Raw genomic sequence first — 18,706 nt, 5'->3', positions numbered from 1 at the left:
GGGAAACTTATCCGGGCTTAATGACGGGAAGCTTACAAAGAGCCTATATCGGGTATCTCTAAAGAGCACTTAACAAGAAGCTCCGAAGAGCACTTTAATAGAGAGCACCGGATAGCCATATAATGGAAAGTTCAAGCGAGCACCAACGGGAAGCTTTGAGGAGCCTTTAATGGGAAGCTCACAAAGAGCCTATAAACAGAACGCTCATAAGAGCGTGGGTGTGTCTACAACATATACAGAACACAACCAGTCAAGATGCTCAGAAGAGCATTTAACGGGAAGCTCACAAGAACACTATAACGGGAAGTTTGAGAGGGTTTGTAATGGGAATCTCTTTCGAGCTACGGTACGTTCGCAACATATGCAAGAACATTACCATTTCGGGAAACAGAACTCCATATCCAATCGAGTTTCATTCATTTTATCGGGACTTATTCATTTATCAAGAATTACTGGATATGAGGTAAACTATATACATATACATGAAATTTATACAATTTACATATTCAACATTCAAATTTAAGTATATAAATATACACAATTTAGTTACACGAACTTACCTCGACAAGTGTTCATAAATTGATGTCTACTGATCCGTCACTTTTTCTTTACCTCGATCTAGCTCCGTATTTGATCTATCCAGATCAATATGAGTAAATTTAACATCAATTTAATACAATTTACATTCAATTCTATCCAAGTCACATCTTAGAAAAATTACTATTTTGCCCCTATACTTTTACTAAATGACGATTTCATCCCTACGCTCGAAAAATGAAATTCATGTAATTTATTCCTTATTCCAAGCCTAAATACTTTCACATGTATCAATAGCAGCCCATAAATTCCATGAAATTTTAGAATTTCACATAAATTCAACAACTTTACATATTAATCCCTAAAACATGATTTCATCCAAAATTCCTTAGTAAAATACCTTTAAATACCCATAAACATCTCAATTTCATCATATAATAACTAAAATAATATGAAATTATCAATGGTATCTTCCAAAACTTTCAAAAAAATAAAAACTAATGAAATAGTAAGTTGGACCTAGTTGTAAAAGTCCAAAAACATAAAAATTTAAAGGAAAAAGCAAGAATTAAACTTACATGAAGCTAAAATAAGAAAAACCAGCTTGAGCCCTGTTCAATGGATGTTTTTGAGCTGAAAATGGTGATGAATTTGTCTAGAATTTTCAATTTCCCATTTATTTTCCTTTAATTTGGCAAAATTTACAATTTTGCCCTTATTTCACATAAAATCCTTGATTTTTTTTCATGCTATGTCGCCTAAGCCATTCATATGGGTCTATCTGCCCTTTGAGTCCTCCTTTATTTACTATTTAGACTATTTAATCACTTTAGCAAGTTTTGCATCTTTTTCAATTTAGTCCTTTTTAATTAATTGACTACCAAAACGTTAAAATTTCCAAACGGAAATTTAATAATACCTTATTTATACTCCGCAAATATTTATAAAAATATTTACAACTTATTTTATAACACCGAGGTCTCGATACCTCTTTTTTCTAAATTAATTAATCTAGTAAATCCTTATAACCACAAGCTTACTAATTCAAAAATCCTTTAAAAACCTCATTTAGCTCGTAAATATTAAATAATAAAATTTATGAGCTCATTTTCCAGATTTGGTAGTCTGGAACCACTATTTTCGACATTACTGAAAATCAAGCTATTACAATAGGGGCTATTTATCGTCGGAGACAAGGGCCACGTCCGTTTGCGATGGGGAGGCGAATCGACGCTCAGGTAAGAAATAACTTTCTTTTTCTTTTATTTATATTTTTCGTGAAATATAAAAAATGAACTACCTTTTCTTTTAAAGCTTGTTGCTTTTTTTGTATTTGATTTCTCCCTCTTCTTTTGTTACGTTACATGGTTTCGATTTTTATAACTGCAATATATTACAAAATATCATTTTTTTTGCTTTTCTTTTCCCGTTTATGCTCTCTACCTTTTGTTTTTGTTTTTTTCCCTTTTTTTTGCAAGTGTCCGTGGCGGTCAATGACAATGGAAGCCACGCTTTGCCATTTTGGTGAAAAGGGGAAGACCTCGGGCGGCGCACCTACTGATGTGGTGATCAGGGAGCGACGTTGAAGGGGACTTAGGGTTTTCTTTTTCTTTTTTTATGTTTAGGTTTTGGGATTTGGGCTTAGGGTTAGGTTAGTAGATTGGGTCCTAAGGCTATTGGGCTTAGGATTTGTGTTTTTCTGTAAATGAACTTTTATTAATTTTTTTAGTTTCGATTTGGTTTGTTTGGGTCGATAAAATGGGCCCTATATATATATATATATATATATATATATATATATATATATATATATATATAAGATAGATTATTGATAATTAGTTAGTCTTATGAGTCATGATAGTTTTGTGATCTTTCGATAGACCAATAAGATCTTGATATTTCCTCCTCAGTCTTCTAAATAAGACCTATACGTTTCAACGGATTATCATATTGCCCATTGCCGTTGATATTAGTGATACTAGATTAAGATCTGGAGTGTCTTCTGATTAATTGTGTAGTATGAAGGATAAACCCTTTCAAAAAAATCTGAGCTTAAAGGTGTAAAAAGCCCTCAAACTTTTTCAAAAAAAAAAAGAATTTAAGACCTTTTTTTTTGCATTCAATTGAGCACTTTAATTTTCAAAATGCATCAAAATGGCCCTCAAACTTCTTCAAAAAAAGCAATTGAGCCCCTACTTTTGTTTTCACTCAATTGGGTACTCGAACTTTCAAAATGCATTAAAAAGACCCTCAAAATTTTTCAAAAAAGCAATTAAAGCCCTTTTCTTATTAAAATTTAGAAAGAAAATTATAAAAAAACTAAAAAATTTAGAAAAATTATTAAAATTTAAAAATTAAAAAATAAAAATTTTAAAATTAGAATTTTTATAAAAATCATAAAATTGTAAAATTTTATAAAATCATAAAAATTAACTACCCGTAGTTTTTCAATTAAAGCCATCGTGTGCCGTAACACAACGTGACATGTGAAAAATAATAAAATTAAAATAACTTATAGAAAACTTATAAAATGCTTCTTTTGGTACGATAATTTTTATAATTTTTTTACGATATTTATATTTCTTTACATTTTGTATAATTTTCTTACGATTTTATAAAATTTTATAAATTTTTATATTTCTATATATTTTATAACTTGTTACTATTTTTATAAAAGTTTACAATTTTTATATTTTTATGATTTATATATATTCTAATTTTTAATATTGAATTTTTATTAAAATTTAATAATATTTATAGCTTTTATTTATTTTAATTTTTATAAATTTTTTTATAATTTTTAATAAAAGCAAGGGCTTAATTGCTTTTTTTGAAAAATTTTGAGGATCTTTTTTATGTATTTTGAAAGTTCAAGTACCCAATTGAGTGCAAAAAAATGTAGGGACTTAATTGCTTTTTTAAAAAAGGTTTGAAGGTCTTTTTGATGCACTTTAAAAGTTCAAGTACTGAAATGAGTGAAAAAAAAAAAGCAGAAGCTTAATTGTATTTTTAAAAATATTTGAAGGCTTTTTTCACCCCTAAACAAAAAATATGAGATGTGTTCTGAAGACACAATTGCCAATGAAGAAAAGTAACCATCTAATGTTTATGAACTATTTTTACACTTTGTAGGTGATGGTGAGGTTGGACCTAAGACTGGGTTGTGACAATAACAGTTACCGTAAGGCATTTCAAGCAACACCGGCGTATATAACATAATCACGCAAATGAACCAACAAAAAATAGCATGCTTTGTAGATAAATAGACAGCTCTTTAAAGTTCATTATTTATCTTATATATCTTAAGCTTTATACATATACATGTAATTATATATATACAGGCACATGCAAAAGCATACACACAGACATGCTGTACTTAACTTCAATTGCACGAGCTTTCTTTTTGCATCTTGTGTTTAAGGCAATACAAAAGTTATAGCACCTAGTGATCTCTGATCAAAAGGGGTCTACATGAAATATAGATCGGATGTAATGTGAATGTCCTGTCGGATTTGGATAATCGGGGAATACTTACAAGCTTTTAAAGGCAGAAATACATTATCCAAAACATTGTTGAATAAAATCAATAGAACTACTTTTACCTGTTAGGTTGAATGGTGTCAAGGTTTGATAAGTTGGTGACATTGAGCGTTTCTTTGTTCCGTTCAATAGCTCGGTTGCTTGATTCATAGTTGTGAATGCTTGTGTTGCAAGTCATTCAATGTTCTGTTTCGATGTTGTCCACATTCGGAGCTAGTTGCAGCCTACGATTTATCATTTATGGTTTCCACATTGAGGAGAATAAGCTTGTTAAAATTTAGCCCACTAAAGCTACAAAATATCTGAGGTCATATACAGTAAACTTCTGTAAAGATTACGCTTCTCTTGTGCATGCAGATACTAAAATTCCATTCCATTTTGTTAAGAGGATTAACATTTTTCTGAAATCAAAAGCCTTAAAACAAGACCAACACAGCATCCAAAATTGTAGGTATGTGGCCACTAATCCCCTACAGTTTCATTGAATGTGACTTGTGACCATGATTAATATTTAATTTGATTGGTAGTTCTCCCGGAAATATAGATCCTTTGCTCCCCAATTCATTCATTTCTTTGGCATTGTCTGTACTTATCCAACATTATGTTGCTTCTATATCCAATTTAATGGAGTTGCAGTAAATATTTCTGCTATTCACAAGATGGTCCTTGCTAGCTCTGTAATGGCAACCGTATCATGATAACATCGACCGTAGCAAGACCCTTCCAGACAAATCCTTCACTCCAGGGACCTTAAATGTGGTGAAGGTTCTTAACCATGAACCTGCTTTTATACATTTATTTAGGACCAAATGAATCAAATACTGCCCTAACACTACCAAGTGAAAAAACAATATATCAAAAGAGGCGCTGGGGGGACCATTAGCATGACAATTCAAAGCAAATATTTCAAACACTGTTGACTTTCCTTCCATTCAATTTTTTTTGTTGTTTTCCATCATCATGATTGAAGAACTTACCGGTTTAACCAACCATTTGTTTTGAAAGCCAATAAGATTCTTGTATGCCTGAAAAATATTCAATTAATAAATTATTTTTTATTGGGCATAAAATAGATATTAAGTTGGGCCATTCTCGGAATCCCACTTCTCGCTTCATAATTATATGCATACAAAGGACAGACTATAGAGCTATTATTATACAAAGGGGAGGTAGGTATGTACGTGAAGTATGACATTTGAAATGGATGTGGAGCTTCGAATAGGACTTCAGATGCCAGCGATACACTCCGGTGGGATAACTGGGTATCTGGATTTGTCGGTGCAGTAATCGTAGATCATGTGGTTCATACGAACCCACCTATACCTTCTAGCTTCCATGGCATTAAGGGCTTGATAAGTAGATCCCTCCCACCAGTTCCCTGTGTTTGAGGCACAGCTTGCTGGGCCTGGCACTGGGCATCCTTCGATGTCGAAGTCCTTGTAGTAAGCTAAGAAAGGAGCTTTGCTCCAATCAATTTTCTCCAGGCCTCCCCTTGTCGCCCAATCATCAGCTTCCCACAGTGTTGAATAGACTCCCATTGGCTGAAACTTAGGGAATGGTATATTTCTAGCTTCATTGTTCTTGTAAACTCGGATTGGCACATCATCAACATAGAAGCTGTAATTCCACCGACAAAAAAAAAAAAAAACCCATTAAAAATAACCAAGGCTCAATTTAACTCAATCATTAGATACAGTCAATCATCCCATTATATGTTAAACTTTACTGATTTGATAGACTGATAGTCTCTCTCTCTTTCTGTCATTTTATTACCATACAAGTGTCGGCTGTGTTTGTGATATCTATAGCTATTGAACTTACACAATATGATGATGATTCCACATAATAGTGTAAGTATGGAAATCTGCAGAAGGATCAAACCAAAGGTTAACCCTTTGTTCCCTATCTCCTTTTCCATGAGCATAGATATTGGTTTGGACAGTATAAGGCTGGCCGCTACGGTTTCCCAAGAACTCGAAATCTAGCTCATCTCTTACTGTATCTGTATCAGAGTTCATCTGCACGCAATCCGAATTACAATGGAACCCAACTAATTAATAAGCTGAGAAAAATTAAGCTATTATTTACAGGCTTTTAGTTTTTGACGAAAATAGACCAGTTTTGAAAGATTATGTAGCATATACATAAAAAGCGGTGACTGTTCCGGCGGAGTCACCAGGTATAAGCTTGATCTTCAAGCTGACACGTCCGAACAAATACTTCCTTGTTGAAGCAAATCCACAGCCTTGGAAACAAAAAAACGTATAAAAATATCATTATGATAATCCAAATAATTTAAGGTTTCAAAAAATAGTTCTACTTAAACAATAAGTGACCCCACGAAATGGTTTAACCTGAATTTTGGTCTAGAACAAGTTGGATGGCCTTCCCTCCATCGATTTGCCTAATATGGGAATCAGACCAAGTAATTTGAAAATCATCAAGAAAAGTAGCTGGTTTACCCCAAACACAGAAGGAAATTGCAAGAACACAAGAGAAAAGCAAAACAAAAGCATTCGTTAATGCCATTGTCATCTTTTCTTTAAATAAGGAAAGAAAGATGAGAGAATTTTGATTATTGAGTGTGGTTTAGTGATGAAATGGGAGTTCTAGTGTTTATATAGGTAGGAGGTTAAGGCTAGAGACAAGGTATTGCAATATTACGTATTAAATCTTGAAGGTATTGCAATAATATAATAGTGGACAATAATTTAAATCCCTTAAAAATCGACGTAGACTGCTGGTATTCAAATATGGAAAGGGAGTATTGGCATCAGCAGCTTAGCTTTCCATCCAGCTAATGGCAAGCCGTCGTCAGGCCCTACTACACCATTGTTTTTATTTCGTCTTTCGGGAACCTAATTCTAATGACCATTTTTTTTTCTTTCTTCCCTTTACCATCTCATTTTTTTTCTTCTTCCCTAGATTATTATTAGAATTTTTCTGTTTTACAATTCACATTCAGAATTTATAACTTCTCTCCTCAATAATATTATCTTTAATATTTAAGTTTGTATCTCTCCATAAAAGTGCAATACCTTTTCCTACTGCACTTAACACTTTTAATTTACTATTATAGTCATAATTGTATTGTCATATGAAAACATCAATCATCAAAATGACGATAAACTTACATTTATATTCTTTTCCATTTTTTATTAATTTAAATTTTGATTAAAAATAAAAAATATAATTATTTTATATTATAAAAGGTTTTGTTTAACCAATTTGTATTGGATAAGTGAGAGGAGTGTAATGTTTTTCTTAAAGAATTTTAAATATTAATTTTGTGAATAAAAATAGTATTGAAAAAGCTTATATCTCATTTAAGTGTTGAATTAAGCTTCACTTTAAATTTAATCCAAATCCAACTATTAAAAAAAGAAAAAGAAAAAATGGTCAGCTTGGTTTAGACTTGAAAGTTATAGCCAATTTCATCTAATCATCCTTATCTAAAAGTATCTGTGGACAGCCGAGAGATGGTGATTGATATGGATCCCTCCGGTTGGGGGATTCCTCCTGTTCATGCCCCACCACCACTTTTTGGAGGGTCTCATCTTACATACTGTGCAGAGATGAAAGATTATATAAATATAATCATGTGAACATAAAAAAAAAAAACACAAATAATTAAACATGCTAGAACCTTAAATACGAATGAAATATAATATTTATTGTGTTTAATGAGCTTATTATATTTTGCTAATGGTAAGTTGAAATTTTAAAATTTGAAAATCTAAAGTTGCAGTCTCACTTATATAAAATAAATAATTTAGTATTTATAATTGTTGTAACGTGTGGTATTATCATTTTAAGAGTTTTGCGAATGCAACCAAAACGTGGGATTGTGATTAAATGTAGAGGTTATATGTTTATGAACAGAAAAAGAATAAAGTTAGTGTACATGGAGTTGAGAGACCAAATTAAGCTTTTAAGAATAAATGAAACTGAAAACTAAGAGACAAAACATATTCTTTCACTCAGCATGATAATTGAACAAGAAGAATCCTGGGATTCACCAAACATTGGGAGCCACGTGTATCAGCTCAGCTAACCATATTTGTTTTACTTGATTTTGCAAGAACGCGTGGATGACTTTAATTGGATGAAGGTCCCACGAATGGTGACTGTGGCTAGTCAATAGTGGGGACCTCTTTTGACGTGCATCTCCAAATGTGGCCAGGCTGAAATGTAGCCGAACCTACACGTGTTAAAAGAAGATTGGTCCTTTTTGTTAATGCCGATTAAATATTGAACAATAACATATATAAGTATCATAGTTAAAATGAAACTTATATCAATTCAGTGTTAGATAATAATTTTAAAATGAAACAACTTCCTTATCCATAGATAAGAAAATAGGACAAAATTTTTTTTGACAAAAATCAGATTGAGCTTTATTTAATTATAAAAACATAATACCAACGGATCAAAAACAAAAATAAACTAAACAAAAGGAGGTCCAACACTTAAGCTTTGGCCCGGAAGGAAATTCAAAACTAAACTAAGAATATTCTAGAATACCATAATTATACCCCTATTCTGCCCAATCAAAAAACTGATACACATCTTGTTTGCTAGGCTGGCATTTCTTCTTCAAGACGGTTTCACAATTCCAAGGGGAGCATTTAACACTTTGTCTGTTGATCTGCCCATTTCACAGCTTCCCTTTCTTTCTCTTTTTCTCTATCCATTTTCAATCCGGTTATCGTACACTGCCATTTACTCTCTGAAATTCGGCATATTTAGGAACACTATCCACCAGGTATATCTCCTCCCTTTTCTTTATTGATTCTCTAGCTAGTATATGTGTTAAACTATTTGCTGCTCTTGGGATATATTCAAACGTTAAGTTTCTAGATCTAGACATTATTTGCTGGATATCATGTATATATGCTCTGATATGTGATTTGTCCTCTCTGTTTTCCTTGCATTTCTTGATGATTGATAATGAATCACCTTCAATAATGATCTTGGACCATTTCATCTCTATCTCGATTTGGACTGCTCTACGACAAGCGAGTGCCTCCGCAGCAAAAGCTGAGCCTATCTGGTGATGAATCTCTGAGCAAGATATTAGGGCCTTTCCTTCAGTGTTTCTAACCACTATCCCCGAAGCCACTTGACTAGATCTTTCATCATATGCTACGTCAAAATTAATCTTCACTGTCTGATTAGGTGGGTGTTTCCATTTACTGACATTCTGGGTAATTTTTTTGTGTTTCTTTTTCACTCCCACCTAACTCTCTGATGTAGCTCTGGACAAAATTTGCAATTTCTTTCCCAGATCTACTAACTTTCTCATCTTATCTACTATTTCTTTCTCCTTAGATTGTCCATAACGCGCAACAAAATAATCTGCATAGGGAAATGTTATTCTGAGCAAACACCTAGGTTAGCCATTGTAGAAATTCCATATTAGATTCCTGTAGAAGCTTCTGGAATGATAATTCTGTCCATACTGTCACTGATACAGGGCATTCCCGGAAGAGATCGTCCATCGTTTCCACTACTGATTCACACCGCTGAGTTGGTTTTTGAAACTGAGGATAATGTTAGATTGATTTAGGATCGTCTTAAGGCGGCCTTAGATAGACAAAAGTCATATCTAGATCTGAAAAGGAGGGACATTGAGTTTTCTGTGGGTGACTATATTTTCCTTAAGGTATCTCTGTGGAAAAAGGTCTTTCGGTTTGGACGTGAGGGCAAGTTGAGCCCTAGGTTCATTAGTTCGTATCAGATTTTGAAGCATTTTTATTATTTTGATTTGGTTCCTTCATTCCCTCAATTTCGCCGTCATCTTTCTACCCTGCTATTGATTTCAATTTGGCTTTTGCCTTACTTTTCTTCTGTTGTTCCTACTATTTAGTTTTTCCATCATCGTTGGGTTGCCATTTAATTTTTATTATTAATTTTGATTTTATTCCCTTACTGCTATTTTGCTTTTCACTCTCTTGCTGGTCATTCGTTAAGTAATTTGGTGTTCTATCTTTAATAGGTTTGAGTTTTGTATGTGGCATTAAAATTGCAATGTACAATTGGCTTTTAGAATTGATTATAATTGTGTGCTTTTCTTTTGTGGGTGGTAAGTGGAGAGTCGTGAGACGATTGGTGTTCTTCCGACAAATTAATTTTCATCGTTTTGTTGTTCATTAAATGGTAAGGATTGGCGTGTATATTTTTTAGATGGTTTAGATTGGGTTGTTGGTTTTGCTATTTTAGGATAGTCGAGGACTTGGTTCTTCAAATTGTTGGTTTTCATTACCGATTTAGTGTTCTGATCAGTGCATTCAGGTTCTAGTAGGCTCTTGGGGGTGTTCACATCAAAATCGAATCAGGTGTGTTTCAAGAAACACGAAAAATAGTAATCTGTGAAAGTCGAAAAATTAATCTGTCGATGTCACACGGTCGTGTGGTAGGTCTTGTGTGACACACGGCCGTGAGATAGACCGTGTGTGAGACACGAATTGGGCTATTTGGGCCGTGTGGACAATAAAGGCATATAGGTCTCACGGGTGTGTGTGAGGCCATGTGCCACACGGGCGTGTAGGCCCAAAATTCTGAAATTTTTCCTAGATCTGTACATGTCATTCCGATAGACTGTGGGCCTTCTGTGGGGTCGGTTTGTACTTAAAGTAGACTTCAAAATGTGAAATCCAATCACCTGTTTGCACGAATTTTGATATTTGTTCTTCATCTGAAATGTCATATGCTGAGTTAATTGTGTAATAGGCTATAGGAAAACAGAAAAATACCATATATGCTCTATATTAGTTATTTTATACGTAGATACTATGAATATGTCTGATTACCGTACGTTCTGTATTTGCATCTGGGATGGGTTATATATTTTTTAGAGGAAGTGTTACTGAAAAAGGCAATAATTCGCCCATCATCTGGCAGCTCCGTTGCATATTTTCTAGAAAGTGTCTTATTGACACTAAGCGGTATGTAAGGCTAGGTGGGTGTTTTATACCCCATATGGTGTGTTGGGATGGTCGGAGCTGGTATGTAGAGGATGGGGGTAGGATTATATATATTTGTATCTGTACTACTCTGATATTAATTTGTTTTTGATAAATCTATTTGATGCACATTAATTGTTTTAAGTTATTCGTTATACACTGAGTTTCAAATACTTATTATCTGTTTGACTGATATTTTCAAGTAATCTCCAGACTTAGGTAGATCAGTAAATTAGGAGCTCGATTATTATCGAATTTTTTTAAAAATTTTGATTTATTTAAATTTTGGTATTTGGGTTCTGTAAATATTGGACTCTCTGGACTTTTTGAACTTTTTAGATTTTAAACTTTATTTTCGTATTTTGCTTAATATTGTTTAAATATTTTAGACGACAAAAATCATTTTTTTTTTTGCAAAATTAAAGACTTTCGAACAACGAACCGTGTTTCTCAAATATTCCTTTTTAAGGAATTTCCGTTACAAAAATTATAAGTTTTTAGAAATTAAAAACAATCAACATTTTTAATAAAATGGTACGCTAAGATGTGATTTTGAATAATCTGTGATTTTGAAAGTTAATGATGATTTTTGTTTCCAGTTATACAAAAACCAAAATTTCAATCTTATTAAGTAACAACTCCAGATTTGACCATAAAGTCTACGTTGGGTTTGAGGGGTTACATATATACTCTAGCATAAATAGCTAGTAACCAAAAGATAAAATTCAACCAAAATAACATTGTAAGCCAAACTACCAAAAGTAGTAAAACGCTACTAAGTACTTAATCCACTGAACTAGGTATATGCCATCTAACACAAAACATTTAAATACATACAACATGGCAATGAGATGACTTCTGAGCTGCGCTTGAGAAATTGGATGCTTGACCTCAAATCCATTAAAGCTCTCATTTGAGACCTATGCACGGAAACAAACATAATCGTATACTAAGTAATGTATACTCAGTGGTATGAAAATAATTCAAATTCAAATTTAACATAACAAAATCATATAACCAACTAACTACCAAATGTAACATATTACTAAATAATTAAATCGATATCAATATCATTAGCACGTATATATCATTGAACCAGATAATCATTTATTGATCGATCATATTCATTTCATTTAGGTGCTCGTTTACAATATAAGATTCTTGATGCACCCTCAAGGTATTTACATCTATTTTCACTGGTTCACAGTCATATATCACATCATTACAAATCACATAGATAATAAGTTTTATGTTCTAATCCCTATTAACAGAATCAGACTCAAGGATGGATACATAAATCAATCCACCATCACACTAAGTACACACCAAAGTGTTAATTGGGCATAAATGCACTGATCCCATCAACCACACCAAAATATGATCTTATCCTCAGGGCATTTGAGCTAGTGATACATTCTCAACCCTTAAGGTATTAGAGAACTATCATGATATATATATATGCTCATAGTATTAAATCTCCCACCTATCAAAACAAACTTTATGGCATGCCAACAATACCCGTGACTCTATCCGATAATATTAATAGGGAAAATTCCTTTATTAATCATCATATAATATTAAGCAAGCATATATATGTACAAATCACATACTAATAATGATCATAATCACATAATTAGGTATATACGTACCTTTCAAACATAACATGTAGGTAGTTTACTATTTTCGATAATTTGACAATTCAAGCATACACATTTAATTATTTAATGAGCTTGAATTATGAGAGTACAAAACAGAGTATCTACTCGTTAACGGCTTTGGATTTCCCTTTGTCCTGAGATGGTCTTGTATCGTCTATAGCTATGAAATTAAATTCGAATACAAAAAATTCATTAATCACACAATTCAACACATTATATACATGAATGAATTTTATTCAATTTTGTCCTTAAACATCTAATATTTCAAACATTCCTATCCTACCATTTACCCGGTCAAATTTAAATCCGACTAAATAAATATAGTATAAAGACCTCTAACTATCATACGATAACATAAATTTCTAATAGATCCTATCTTATTTCAATTTGGTCCTTAAAACTGAAAAATACCTTCAAAGGTTTTAAGCTTAAATCAAGCTTATTCCTACAACACCCATTACCTTACTAACATTATACACGATTTCATTTGAAGTCCTCATATTTTCTTACTAACCTATCATAAAATCAACCATAGAAACCAAACTAAACTTCAACAATTCAAAGATCTAACAAGTGGGCTTACATAAACTAGCATATTTACTTAAAAATCTAATTAAGGCTTCGTTTGTTTAACGTAAAAGCTTTTACGAAAAATATTTTAAGCCTTTTTTGATGTTTGTTTCATGTAAAATAGGATGGTCAACATAAAAGGTTTTCCAATCAACGTAAAATTACCCCCTATTCTCGTAAAATGTCTTATCAAATTTTTTTGGTAAGACATTTTCCAAACTGATAATGCTTTTTTCATTGTTGAAGAAACAAAATTGGGAAGCTTTCAGAGCAACAAAGGGGAATCTCTCTTCGTCATCGAAGAAACAACCCATCTCCAGCGTCTACACCTCTTCCTGTTCGACGGTGATAACTCAAGTAAGAATGCCATCTTTTCCATTCATATTTTATTCAACCTATCTGCTATAAAAGAAGCATTTTTCATAGATCTGAACCCCTTTCTATTGTTCTACATTTTTAAGTTTGTCTCTACTTCTTGGTTTGTGTTTCTACTGTTCTTCGGAGTTATCGTGTTTTTACCATTTTTCGTTTCTCATGTTTTACGATCTTACCATAATCTGAGCTGTACTTAGACAATATTATTATTTGGTGAACTATTAATTATGTGGTGTAATACTAAATATACACTTGGACAATATTGTATTCATCATGTGGTGTACTGATAACTCCAAAATATATAGAATTTTATAGCATTTTTTGGCTAATAATTCATGCAAATTTCGAGTGTTTCTTATTAGATTTTTGTATTTTTATTACAAAATATCTAAGTTAGACAAAATTAAAGACAAATCTCTATTTTTATTTATTTACATGCTAAACTTACACAATTTTTCCAATTTGAAGTTGTTTGATGTATTTGAAGAAAGGGCAGTCTTGAAATGTCAACTTTTGGAGCTCAAATGTTGTAGCATCCTATAGCACAAGCCATGCAGAGGAGGGTTGATTAATAATAAGCTTTGGACACCCAAATTAAGGTATTAATGGATCATAGGACATGCTTGACCTAACTTAGAAATTGGGCAGAAAAATTAGATAGTCTGCTAAGAAGAAGTCTAAATTGCCCATTAAGAAAGAGAAGCCCAAATCAACCATCCAAGGTTGATTAAAATATTTAAAAAAGCCACAAAATTCCCTCATATTGCCATTCAAACCCCTCTCTATTTTTAAATTTCCTCTGTCATGTACCAAGCTAAATTTAGCAAAGCCATCAACTCCATACCCTTAAAGCAAAGGCTGGTCATGGGGGAGATATTTTCAAGACTTCAATTTGCTACAAATAGCCACTCCCCTCATGTATAAATAGGCCCTAGTTGATCACTCATTTCAGCACTCACTCACTCACTCACTCACTCACTCACCCACTCATCATTTCTTCCATTTTCTCTACTTCCCTTTTGAGAGAAAAACATAGAAATTTGGGAGAAACAATTCCAAAGTGTGTTGGGCACCAAAATTTTGACATTCCTAATGAGATTTATGCAAGACAAGCGAAGCAGAAAGAAAGAAGGAAGGGAGTACGAGCAAAAAAACACTAGATTTGTCTTGTTCTTCCTCTTTTCACTTTTATTTTGTTTTGCATTGATGAACATGCTTGTCAAATATTTGCTGGTTTTAACGTAATCATAATGACTTAAATTTATTGTTTTTAGATTGATTATATTCTTTAACTTAGATTTATTAAAATGTTGTTAATGATGTTATGTGCCTTGGTTGTTCATTCAATCAGGTAAAATCATGACATGTTATTGTGCATTATGAATGTGTGGGTGAAATTGAATTAATTATTTAATCAACCTAGATTATAGTTAATTGACACACTATCTGATTGGTGCATGTTTTGTTTTATTTATGATAAAATATGTCAAATTAGTAATAATATTGAAAAACTTTATTACCTTGCATAACCTTAGAATTAATGTGATTAAACTATTTCAACATAAAAATATTATGTTACGTTACTTAATATGAATTAATGCTTATGAAAATTTCTAAGTTGTTTTAACATGGACTTGTGTTAGGAAAATTTACTAATTTAATAAGTATGATTTCATGGGTTAATGAATAACCAAGTCGCCATGGTTTTTTCTTAACACCATTTCTAGCTTTTAATAATTCATAGTTAAAGAAGATAATCTAACATATTTGTGTTATTGAGGTTTGCTTCTATGAATTGTTGCTTTTATGAATTGTTGCTTTTATCTGTGTTTCTCTTTCATTTAATTTCATTTAGGTAGTTTTAAATTAAATAGAGTAGTTAGTCTAATTCACCCTTAATTATTTTTACCACCAATTTGCTAAGTTTTTATTTCAAAAAATTGCCTATACAATCACTGTGAAGACGATACTCTATACTTATCACTTTATTACTTGTCAATGATTGTGTATACTTACACATTTTCGTGAACCATGTAGTACTAATTGTGGTTTGAAAGCTATATTATTATTCAATTATTTTTTTATAATACAATCAGAAACATTTATTCGCTTGGTTGTTTTCAATTTATAACTCTTAATATTCTAACTTAATAATTTAGTAGTATTATATATTTAATTTGATGTATTTATTTATAAATAAATCATTGCAATATATGCAAAAATAATATAAACTATAAATTTATAGATATAAAATAAACTCAATTAAACAATGAAAAGCTAAGAAAACCTCAAATGTATGTTTATTTCATTGAAAACAGTTTTAAGAAATATTTTTGGAAATTTGCCAAACAATAGAAAATATTTTCACAAATCCATCCAAACACAAAAAATATTAATTTTTCCAAAAAATCATTTTCTAGAAATCATTTTCCAAAAATTATTTTCAATGAAACAAATCAAGCCTAAATTTATAAAGAAAAGCTTAATTACTTTTTATTTTTTATTTGTCATGAAATAAGATGAAGGAAAATGACACTAGCATGTTGTTATTTTTATTTATTAATCTATTAATAATTAATTAATTTAATTATTCATTAATCAATTATCCCAATTAACTCATGAATTCCTTAATGGAGAATGAATGGATATGATCAAACTAAGCCACTAATCCATACTTATTTACGGAAAATTTATTCATAAGTCATTACGTTAAGTATCAATTAAGGCCTTACTAAATTTTAAATTAATTTCCACTCATTTTAGTCATGAAATAATTTGGTCTCTCAGATTATTTTTAATAATCGATTTAATTCAATAACACTTAATAACTCGACCTTTCTAACTTCGTATATGTCTCGTAATTATTCTATTCATATTATTTACTAACTTGATTTAATAAATTTAGTCCAAAACTTGAATTTTTCGACACCGTTGAAAAGTAGGTCATTATAATTTGGACATATCATTATCTTTTAATAATAGGTTTAAATGTTATGCAATTGAGTCAATTAAGTTTTGTGTATATAAAAGTACAAAATGTTCAAGCACAACGAGTTGTTTTCTCATTTTCTCCCAACCTCTTTTTCTTTTCTCATTTTCTCCAAACATATTTTCTTCTCTCATTTTCTCTCAAGCACAACATATTTGTAAAATATTCTTTAAAGATACATTCCTAGTATTCAACATTTTTAATTAAGTTTTTCTTTGTAACATCCCAAAAATCAGGTTAGAAAAAAATGGATTTTGAAACCAAGAGTGGCCATCCCTCGATTTTGAGTTTAGATTTTGGAAATTTTTGACAAGTGATTTAATTTGGTTTAGTGGTTAAGTTTCTAGTTATATGTGTAAGGTTCTAGATTCGAATTCTATCTCTTGAAATTTTGCTACTTTTGATTAAATACCTATCTTTAGACATATGGGTTATAAGTTAAATTCAGCCAATTGATGACAAGAATGAGCGTACTAGTTCAATGGTTAAGCTTCTATATACATTTTGTTCTTGTGTTCGAATCCCGGCGAAAGCAATAGGGAATGTTTTATTTTTGAATTTTTTTGTGTGCTACTTGGTTTCGGTTGGTTACTTAAAACCTTCTAGAAACCTTCGAGGTGGTTTTTCATTTTGTTCTTTCTTTTTCTGCCTTATTTTTCTGTCATTCATTTCCCATTCTTTAGTTTCTTCGTTTTGGTTTCATATTTTCAATTGACCTTTCTTTTTGTTATGTTATGTTACACTGATTCTGTACGGGGTCTGACTTCACTTTTTTAGTTCAATTCGTTGATCGGTAAGTTGATTTAAAGTTTTGGTGTCGAAAGTTCTTCGACGTAAATTCGATTCTGGAGTGTTAGTTTTTAGCAATTTGACAGCGAATTAATTGTTTGTTGGGAAATTACTTATCATTTAGGGACGGGAATTCATCCTTGTTGCTCATGCATCGAATCCGTATCAGGTGGTATTCGAAAACCCCTTCTTCTTCGAAAAGTCATCAGAAAACGGGACTGTCGACGCCATACGGCCATGTGCTAGGTCGTGTAACTTACTGTGCACAAAAATTAGGGTGCCCATACCGTGTGTGGTTATGAATTGTGCAGGGTTCACACGGGCCACTGACATGGGCATGTGTTTAGGCCATGTAACTCACAATTTGTGAATTAGGACCACATGGGCAAGTGACACAGGCATGTGTCAGGTCATGTAGGACACACGGATAAGCACACGGGCGTGTGAAAAAATATTTTGAATTTTTCCCTTAGGCCACAAGCGTAGTTTGAAACGAACGCATGCCTACTATAGGGTCCGTACGATCCGAATTAGGCTATATAACTTGATATCTGATGATCTGATGATGAACAACTTGTGATCTGTACGTATATCTGCTATGTTTGAACCTAGGTGAGTAGGATCTGTCAAAACGTAATGTGCTATTGTCTAATGTGCGTGAATTATCTAGGTACGATCTATATTTTGTTAAGTTTGTTGGTACGCCTCCGTGTTACTCTGTTGATGAAGAATATGTGATATCTGATTATGTTAGATTGATTGTTACTGCTTTTGGTTTATAATCCTCTACGTTACTTTGTTGATAAGGAATGTACAATATCTGAATATGTTAGATTAATTGTTACTGATTCTGATTTATGATCTTCTACGTTACTTTGTTGATGAGGAATATACGATATCTGAACATGTTAGATTGATTGTTAATGATTCTAATTTATAACTGTGCATGTGACTTCATGGCAAATCTGATATGATCTGTAGAGGTTTGATAAGTTTTTTTTACAAAACAAGGACTCCCATGTCTACTGGTTATGTTATTGAAAGATAACATGACTTACATACTCATCACTCCGGCTCTGCATATGCATGCCATGACACACTGCATGGGATTTGGGTTGTTGTGAAAGGAGGAAGTTTTTGGTAGTTTAGTGATCTGCATTATCTGGTGGTTTATCCATAATTCTGTTCCAGTAGCTTGGCTATACTATAGTGGCTTGACTACATGTATTTGATCTAGCAGTTTTAACTGCAAAATTCTGGTGGCACCGTCCACAGTTATTTGT

General features: G+C 32.1%; 1 protein-coding gene and 1 long non-coding RNA gene across 7 annotated transcripts; one reads left to right on the top strand and one right to left on the bottom strand.

Annotated features, from left to right (window-relative positions):
* Positions 1 to 3,905: 3,905 nt before the first annotated feature.
* LOC105804080 (probable xyloglucan endotransglucosylase/hydrolase protein 6) lies at positions 3,906 to 6,697 on the bottom strand. Of its 5 annotated transcripts, none has more exons than XR_008190606.1 (6): positions 6,432 to 6,697; positions 6,222 to 6,322; positions 5,899 to 6,095; positions 5,259 to 5,694; positions 5,055 to 5,102; positions 3,906 to 4,909 (listed from the first exon to the last, which is right to left on the bottom strand). XR_008190606.1 is itself a non-coding variant. In XM_052623022.1 (5 exons), the coding sequence occupies exons 1-4, from the start codon at positions 6,610 to 6,612 to the stop codon at positions 5,304 to 5,306; spliced, it is 870 nt and encodes a 289-aa protein (XP_052478982.1). In that variant the 5' UTR covers positions 6,613 to 6,697; the 3' UTR covers positions 3,906 to 5,102; positions 5,259 to 5,303. The 5 variants fall into 5 exon arrangements, 2 of the variants coding, with proteins under 2 accessions (XP_052478982.1, XP_052478981.1); XR_008190605.1 differs by having other exon boundaries at positions 3,906 to 4,861; XR_008190604.1 differs by having other exon boundaries at positions 3,906 to 4,858.
* A 1,831-nt stretch (positions 6,698 to 8,528) lies between these two features.
* On the top strand, positions 8,529 to 11,186 carry LOC105804081 (uncharacterized). 2 transcript variants are annotated; one of them, XR_001136717.2, is made up of 3 exons: positions 8,545 to 9,255; positions 9,409 to 9,471; positions 9,554 to 11,186. It is a non-coding gene; the product is annotated as an uncharacterized LOC105804081 (long non-coding RNA). The 2 variants fall into 2 exon arrangements; XR_008191140.1 differs by having other exon boundaries at positions 8,529 to 9,255; positions 9,409 to 11,186.
* Positions 11,187 to 18,706: the final 7,520 nt, after the last annotated feature.

This window comes from Gossypium raimondii, chromosome 11 (assembly GCF_025698545.1).
Source record: "Gossypium raimondii isolate GPD5lz chromosome 11, ASM2569854v1, whole genome shotgun sequence".
NCBI classification, from domain to species: Eukaryota; Viridiplantae; Streptophyta; class Magnoliopsida; order Malvales; family Malvaceae; genus Gossypium; species Gossypium raimondii.
This window is presented reverse-complemented; position numbering and strand designations above follow the sequence as displayed.